The sequence below is a fragment of the Fukomys damarensis genome, unplaced genomic scaffold (genome assembly GCF_012274545.1).
Source record: "Fukomys damarensis isolate Sample0158 unplaced genomic scaffold, DMR_v1.0_HiC HiC_scaffold_23, whole genome shotgun sequence".
Classification (NCBI taxonomy): Eukaryota; Metazoa; Chordata; class Mammalia; order Rodentia; family Bathyergidae; genus Fukomys; species Fukomys damarensis.
The window spans coordinates 64,157,386-64,166,045 of NW_022900935.1; the positions used below are offsets into that span (position 1 = coordinate 64,157,386).

Below are 8,660 nucleotides of genomic sequence, written 5' to 3' on the forward strand. Positions count from 1 at the left end.
CTCACGTGTGTCGGAACGCCCCTCCTTGCTAAAGCTCTTTCACTGTATGCACGTTCCGTGTTAGTTTATCCCTCTGCTGGGAGACAAGTGAGTCGTTCCCACCTTTTTGCTGCTGGGAGTAATGCTGCTGTCCGAACTGGGAAAACCAGGACCCATGGCACTGGTGGAGACCAAGGGTTGAAACTGCTGTCGTGCTGCTGGACACTTCCACTTTCGCTATTGTTACGCAGCAATTCTTTATTTCTTTCTTTATTTTCTGGTACGGGGGATCGACTGAGGACTTTGCAACTGAGCTAAATCCCCGGTCACGCAACTTTAATTTTTTTTTTTCAGCTTTAATTGAGTTTGTTGGTACATTTTAGGGATACAGTACAGTTACATTCATTGTTGGGACCTTGTACCTCTACAACGCAACTTTAATTTAAAAACAGTAGTGTTTGCATTACCAACAACATACTGAAATAACATGAATTAGAAAATACGCAGAGGGGATCAATAATTTTGGTAACATGGGAGGTGGGGGCATACTGGGGATTGAACCCAGGGCCTTTGCACTGAGCTGCATCCCAGCCCTTTTTCATATTTTATTTTGAGATGGGGTCTCGCTAAGTCGCCCAGGCTGGGCACGAATATTCCATCCTGCTGCCTCAGCCTCCGCAGTGCTGGAATGGCGGGCGGGCGTCATCACAGTGCCTGAGCCACATTGCTTTTTCCAGGCATGAACTGGCTCGCTTTTCCGACCGGCAGGCTAGGGGCGAGGGGAGAATGGAGAAGCCAGGGGCGTCTGGGGATCCCGCCCGGCGCTCAGGGCAGGCCAAGACTAGGGGCGGAGAGATCGACGGAAGGGCGAGGGCGAGGGCACGGCGGCGCTCATCGGGCCCAGGTCGGGGACCGTGGGTGGTCAGGGTCACAGGACTCACTCACCCGGAGCGCCCGGCTCGGCAGAGTGGCCGAGAAGCCTCGGCACGCCCCGCCCGTCAGCCCTCTGAACTCGCGCCAGCAGCAGTGCGTCTACTGGACGAGAGCTGGCCGCTCGGACCAATCACGGGGCGGCAGCGAACCGCCCAATGAGAGCAGGGCAGGCGAGGGTGGTGGGTACGCTCTGGGCACAGATCGAGGTCCCGGCTACCCGTGCTGCCCCAGCCCGGGGTACCCCTGCCGCTGCCGCCTCCTGCCCCGGTCAGCTCCTGCACCTGGGGCCGGGCGAGCTTCATCGCGCTCCGCAGGGTCGCTTCAGTGCAGAGGGCGCGCTCGGCGGGGACCTGCGCCCCAACCCGCGCTGCGCCTAAGGAAGAGCTCGGATCGGGCCGCCTTGGAACCGGCCCACCGCTGGAACAACAACCACACGCTTCCGAAGGCCCTGAGACCGCTGGGCCCCGCGCCAGGACTTCACCTCCGTCGTTGAGCTGTGCTCGGGCGCCTCGTCCATCTCGCGGGGTTGCTAAGAGGCCCTCCTGGGCACTCCAGATGTCCAGAGCGGGCTCTGCACCAAGTCCTGGGACCCGCAGCCCTGGCATGTGACCCCAGTCCCTTAGTTGTGCGCAGGCCTCTGGGAAGAAGGGCGCCACCCTGGAAGTAGCTCCTCACCCCTGCGCCGCCTTTCCTCCGACCAGAGGACAGCAGGGCCGCCCCTCCCGCCTGTGGTCCACTAACCTGTCCGCTCCCGGCTGGAGGCCTCACGGGGCTGTTGCACCATCAGTGGCCTGGACCTTGTCTGAGAGCCCGTAGACATCTGGGCCAGAAACTCCCAGCCCTAGGGCCAGGGATTTAGCTCAGCGGCACCGCCCCTACCTGGCAAGCTCAAGGACCTGAGTTCAATCCCCAATACCAAAAAAAAGACAGCACCTGGAAGGTGGTAGATCCATGGGGCTGAGCCTGTGGACCCAGTGCTGGGCTGCAGCTTGTAGAGACAGCAGGCCTACTCACCTACAGGCATTGCTGTGCTGGAGAGTAACAGCCTGCCTGCCCAGCACCCAGACATTACACCTGGGAACCCACAACCCCCACCTGAGCTGACCTCCTCCCTGGGCTGTACTCACCCCACTGTCCTTGAAGGTATGGATATGCCTTGCTCTACTCACCCCAGGGCCTTTGCACTGCCTGTGCACCCCCCCCCTTCTAAATCTTTGCTCAAGTGTTGTCTTCACAGAGGATCCTCCCCTTCCCTAACATACTGTCATCTCTGGACCAATCCCCTCCTTTGGTCTCCCTACCAGGGCTTCTTACTCAGTACACAGGTGACCTGTTTATAACAGTCTGTTACCTTTAGCTAGGTTTTTAATCCTTTCTCCCTTTTGTCTTCTCTGAGGTGTCATGTGTGGCTCTGATAAGACCCTCGAAATATTTGCTGACAATACCAGGCATGATGGCCCATAACTAATCCCAACACTCTGGGAGGCTGAAATCTGGGAGGATTGCAATTTCAAGCCCAGCCTAAGCAACTAACTGACTAAGCAAGACCTTCTCAAAATAGAAAATTTTTAAAAAAGGGGAATATGTAGCTCAATGTGAAGGTCCTTGGTTCAATCCCTAGTACTGGAAAAAAGCTGACAACAAAGTGGTAGATATAAATCAATTTTAAGATTCTACATAAACACGTAAGGCAGCCTCCCAAGCCAGAGTCACTGCCAGCCCACACCAGGGCAGACCGTGGGCGGCATCTCCGTTCCTGACAACAGAGGGTTGTTACCCTTCAGCAGGACCCCCAGAGCGTCAGTGCCAAATGGACGCTCACCACAAGGAGAGAAAAATTGCACCGGCCCTCCAAGACCAGAGCAGTGTACGTTCCAGTGGCTGCAAGGTGTCATTTTTCACCTGACAAACCAAGGAACGTTCAACAAGGCCCCGATGCCAGGTGTTGGTGGGGATGCTGAGAAGGTGCCTGGGGAGAGGGCACAGCCCCTGTGGTAGTCTGACCCCTCTGGGCCACCCTGAACTTCTGCTGCAGGGGGAGCAAGGGCCTAGCCAGTGCACTGCTCTCCTGCCAGGCCAGGCTGGGACTCAGGCTGCCATCCTCAGGCCAGGTGCTTTGGCCAGGGCTGGCCCCGTGGATGCCAGGGCCAGAATGGCCACCGGCTCCTGCCTGCTGTGCCTCCTTGCCCGTCTGTCCTGCCCAGTGCATTTGGTACTTGGTGTTCCCAAGACACAGCTGAGAAGAGCCTTGCTGGCAGGGATGCCAAGTCAGGGTGGGCACCTGGACTCCGGCCTCTTGGGGGGGCCCCAGGCACGGTGCGGTCAGCAGCAGGCAGAAGCCAAGGGTACCAGGGATGCGTAGTAACCATCCGTATATCACAGCTCCATCTGCTGCCTGCCCAACCCTCCGCTTGATGCCTGGCAGTTTTCATATTTATGCATTTATCTCTAAAAATGAGCACGATTGTTGGATTTCCATGGAGGCTGCGTGAGTAACAAATGATCCCCTAATCCCTAGATGTCAGGCCGCATCCCTGTCCCAGTGCGGTCTCACACTGGTTCACTTGCTGTGGACCTGACACCTGTTGGTTCAGGAGGCCCCTTGTGTCCACTTCCATGTTGCGAGTTGTGTTGACAGTGCCGGCTCTGCTCATTCCTTTGTCTCACCAAGACAGGCAAGATCTGAGAGTGTCACAGAAAAATATTTCTTTGCAGCAAATAAGAGTGTTTTGAGCCAAAGAAAATTGGGGGAAAGTATCCAATTCTTTGTCCCCACTGCAGGCCATCAGAGCTCATGGGGCCCAGCAGGAAGGGATCCCAGAAAGCCACATTCTGCTTCCTGGGTGTGACTCTCTGCTCGACATCTGGGTGATGAAACTGGCTAATTAGAGGATAAAACAAGCTCACAGGCAGGCACACCTGCAGAGAAATAGACCAGGTACCACATAGGGCAGCCAGCCACCTGTGCCCACACCCTGGGGCAGTCCCTCCTGATAGCCAGGGCAGGCCTGTGGGGCTGGCCGAGCAGGGCACGGGTGGTGTCTCTTCTGGAATTAGGTTCTAGAAGATACTGGAAGTATCTCTTGTTTGCCCTCCCCCAGTGGCCTTGGGACAGCTGGCAGTGGATCCTCCAGACCTGATCAAAGCTACAGAGGCTGTAGCTCCAGCCCCAGCCTCACCACGGCCTCATGGGAGACCCAGGTGTATTGGTCAGCCTTCCTGGCACTGGACAGCACCTGCTCCCGTAATGTACAGGAGAGGTTTAATTTGGCTGAGGGATTCGGGAAGTTCGGTCCATGGTCAGCTGGCTCCCAGGCAGGACCATCATGGTGGAAGGGCGTGGTGGAGCAAAGGTACCTAGTTCACCGTGGCAGTGAAGCAGAGCATGGGAACCGTACCAGAGAGGAAGGGGTGAGGCACAGACACATCCCAAGGTCACATCTCCGTGACACACCCCAGAATTGCTCCACCCACACCCTGGGGTTTTCTGATTCAGTCGGGTGACACACCACATTTGACAGTCCCACCAGTTAAACCACGTGCCTACCCCAGACACTGTGAGATGACAGGTGTTTGTTTTAACCCACCGAGTTGTGGGGTCATTTGTTGCAAGCAGCGAAGAGCCGAAAGACCATTGGTATCAGTCACTACTGTAATGTCATACCCGAGGCAAGCTCATTTTATAAAGAAAATTGTGATTTAGCTCAGTTCTGGAGGTGTGCGGGTATGGCCCTGGCTCATGCTCAGCTCTGGTGAGGGACCTCTGTCACAGCTTTGCAGGAGTGCCAGGGAGAGGTCGCGTGGCCTGGCGGGAGCCTGCGAGGCTCAGGTCCCACCGTCCCTTCCTAGCACCCAGTGCCTTAAGGACCTCCCCCTAGGCTCGGCCTCTTAGAGGTCCACCTCCTCCCACCCTGCACCGAGGGCCACCAGGCAGCGACAGGAGCTAGTTATAAAAACCGGGCAGAAGGTGGAAGGGGAATCCCCACAGCTACAGGGCTGTCCTTTGCTTATGGGGTCAGGGGCCTGGGCTGGAGCCCCACATCCCCTCCCCAGCCCAGGCTCCTCAGGTCCTGGTCCTCAAGGGCTGCTGACTGGCACTGTGGCCCGCTCCCGCAGAGGTCAGCCGCCCTGTCCTCTCGTGGTCCACTGCACGGAGTGCTTGTTCCTTCTGCTGCCCAGGGAACTAGGGGCCTCCTCCCGAGCACCCCAGCATGGTTCCGCCCACGCGGGCACTTCCTCCCACACGCAGCAGGCAGTACCCAGGTTCAGGGAGCTGCCCAACCCCTGGGGCCACCCACAGACCCTGCAACTGCCTGGCACACAGTGGGGCTTCGCGGGTAACACGGTCTCCTCTGAGGGCACTAGGCCTCTCCTTGGTCTCAGCTCCCAAGCAGAAAGTGAGAGCGGGACAATGGCAGAACTCACACAGGCTGACTCACTGCGCCTGAGATTAGAGCCGCACTGCACAGACCAGGAAAACCAGGCCCAGCCAGGAGGTGGACATAGAATTCACAGCCCCGATCTGACGCTCCCGGAGAGCAAGCACCTGCTGCCCGCTGGGGATCCGTGCCCGCCACCGCCTACCTTAGCTGCGGTGCCCCAGTCGGAGAAGCCAATCGCATCCGTGCTGCCGCCCTTGCGGCGTGATTGGCCAGGCGAGCCAGCCTTTAGCCAATCAGAACACAGTTCTCCTGACCGCAGATCTGCCCAGAGCTCTGGGCCTACAGTTGCTCAGAGCAGCAGGGGAGAAGGTACAAGTCCGGGCTGCTCCGGCCACTCTCTCCCTTTGCGAGGAAGCCAGCGAGAGGCCAGAGCGGATGGCTGGGTGGGCAGAGGTGAGGAAACTGGAGAGAAATCCACGTGGAGCCTTGGGCTGGGACGTGGAACGGTGGTAGATAGAGTGTGTGTGCCACAGGCCCTGGGTTCTCCAGTGTCCCGGGGTCGGGGATTTAGTTCAGTGGTGCCGCTGACGGCCTCGCAAGCGCAAGGATCTGAGTTCGAGCCCTGCTACCAAAAACAAAATAAACTGTGTACCAGCTGGCAGTTGTTTATCTTAGGCTCCGTGTTGGCGAGACCAGGCCTATCCACGTGACTGAAGGCAATGACCGAAAAGAGACCTTAGGACCAGGAGCAGCTGTACCTACTCGCTGGCCTCCTGCCGTCCTTTGAAAAGGGCTCTCGGGGTCCCCGGGCCTCAGTGGGCTACCTGACCCTGTCCCGGAAACTGCCTTCCCTCCCCAGCCCTCGGAGTTGGGTGCTGAGCCCGTGTGATAAAGAGTGGAAACAGGCGGGCCTGTTCCACCACCGCATGGCGCGTTCTTGCTCTTACCTGCAGAGGCGTGTGCCCAGTGCACTCAATGCAACTGGCACGAAATCCAAATACCAGGAGATTCCAGGCCCAGGACCTACTGTTCTCAGAGAACCAGATCTCCCAATGGGGACTGTCCCAATCAAGGGAAAGGCCTAGGCGCTTTCATCTTTCTTCTGCGAAATCCCTAGCAGGCGGGCTTCTGTCCTGGTTTGCAAGGTGGTTGCTGGAACTCCGGACATCACATATACCTCCACAGTCACAGCACACAGAAAGAACAAAGAGAACCGCTCCTGTCTCGAACCACTTGAAGCCCTGAGCCCTAGGACTTGGCCAGCAAGAAGGTATCACCAGAAGTGGCCCCAAGGCCTTGGACCGGAACCATGAACCAAAATAAACCTGTTTAGGGCCGGGGATTTAGCTCCATGGTGCTGCACCTGCCTCACGAGTACAAGATCCTGAGTTCAATCCCTGGTACTGGGGAAAAACAAAAACTGTTTGATACTACGAGAGAGAGAGAGGGAGGAGGAACAAAGGAATATGACCGGGCACATCTGCCTCCCTTTATGGGGAAAGAAAGACACCCCAGACGCCAGGAAGCGGGATCCCCAGCCCAGCTGCCCACCCATGCTATGAGGAGTCCCACAGCTTTAGCCAGCCTTGGTCTGTTCCTTACAGCATGGAAGCCCCAGCAAGAGTAGAGCCCTGAGCCAGGCGTGGTGGTGCACACCTGTGATCCCAGCACTCTGGAGGCTGAGGCGGGAGGTTCACTGAGTTTGAGGCCGGCCTGGGCTGCATAGGCCAGACCCTGTCTCAAAAAAAAAAAAATGTTGGGAGACTTGACATTGACCGGATGTCAATTGTCTCAAATTGAGTTGTAAATTTATTGAAGTCCTAATCAAAATCCCAGGACCCTTTTCTTTGTAGAAAATGACAAGCCAGGGCGAGGGGTTTAGTTCAGCGGTGCTACCGCCTGCCTCAAAACCACAGGGTCCCGAGTTCGATCCTGGGACAATCCTTACATGGGGCACAGAGGACTTAGACCAGCTGTGCGGAGGTCCAGGAAGTCTCAAACTGTAAAGGTGAGCCTCAGTGTGAATGCAGTGTCAGTGTAAGGAAAAAATTCCAGAGAGATCAAGTACTTGGCGTCTTGATTTTTTTTTTTTTTTTTGACAGGGTCTCGCTGTGGAGTGCAGGCTGTGCTTGAACTCACTATAAAGCCCAGGCCGGCCTCGGACATGCACTGAGCCTCCTTCAGCTTGTTGATTTCTTTGGGATTGACCTGGGGTGGAACCCAGGGTCTTACTCTACCTGGCCCCTGGTTGGTTGACTTTGACAAAGGACGTGGCACCGGAGTCACAGCAAACGTGAAAGAGAAACGTTTTGAATGGATTGAGGACATGGTGCAACTAAAGACACGAGAGAGACTTGCAGAATTTGCTCAGAAAAGTGGCAGCAATGATGGGCTAAGTGTGCTCGAAGTGAGGGGAGGATTCATGGTGATGTGTCTTTTTCTGTCGTACGTTTTAAAAACTGAAACATTCGCTGCGTTTTGCATCGCACCTCATACATTAGAGATTTATTATGGGAAGTGGCTCATGCATTATGGAGGCTGAAGGTCTCACCATCTGCCACCTGCAGCTGGGGGCCTGGAGCGCTCGCAGGCAGGCGTGGCTCAGCAATCAGAAGAGCTGAGGAGCAGCTGCCCGAGTCCTGGAGTCCGAAGTCCAAGGGAAAAGCAGGGCGATCCCCAAGTTCACCCTTCCCCTGCAGCAGACTGGTCAAGTACCGCCTACAGTGGCGAAGGTGGGCCCTCACTTGGTGTCCCAGACACACAGGCACACCCAGAGGCCATACCTCCCCAGGCAGTGGGGCTCCCCCAGCCCAGTGAAGGTGACATGAAATTAACCATCCCAGTGGCAAAACACTGGGACGAGTACCTCCCAAGTGAAGATATCAAGTAAGCCAGTACACCCATAAAAGACACTCAGTACCCCCCACTTTTTTTTTTTTTTTGAGACAGGATCTTGCTACGTAGCCCAGGCTGGCCTTGAACTCAGTGATCCTCCTGCCTCAGCCTCCTGAGTGCTGGATTATAGGTGTGTGCTGCCACACTCAAGATACACCAGCAATATTAGGTGTTGGAAATTATGTGGAGCTGCTAGAGCTCTCACACTCTTTGGGGTGAGTTACAGCACTTTGGCAAACCATCTGACAGCTAGGAGCACTACTGTGCCCTTGTAATCCCAGCTGTTCTAGAGGCTGAGGCAGGAGGATCTCAAGTTTGAGCCTGGCTGGGCAATTTAGTGACACTCTGTCTCAAAATAAAATGAGGGCTGGGGGTTTGGCTCAGTGGTTCTGCTGCCTGCCTTGCAAGTACAAGGTCCCAAGTTCAACCCCTAGTACCAAATAAATAAATTAAAAATAAATAAAATAAAAA

The 8,660-nt window shown here is 56.0% G+C and overlaps 1 protein-coding gene across 2 annotated transcripts; it reads right to left on the minus strand.

Annotated features, from left to right (window-relative positions):
- Positions 1-593: 593 nt before the first annotated feature.
- On the minus strand, positions 594-2,404 carry LOC104858403. 2 transcript variants are annotated; one of them, XM_010618616.2, is made up of 2 exons: positions 1,654-2,404; positions 594-1,510 (listed from the first exon to the last, which is right to left on the minus strand). In XM_010618616.2, exons 1-2 carry the CDS (start codon positions 1,730-1,732, stop codon positions 978-980), a joined length of 612 nt encoding a protein of 203 aa, XP_010616918.1. In that variant the 5' UTR covers positions 1,733-2,404; the 3' UTR covers positions 594-977. The 2 variants fall into 2 exon arrangements, with proteins under 2 accessions (XP_010616918.1, XP_010616917.1); XM_010618615.2 differs by having other exon boundaries at positions 594-1,549.
- Between the last annotated feature and the right edge of the window lie 6,256 nt (positions 2,405-8,660).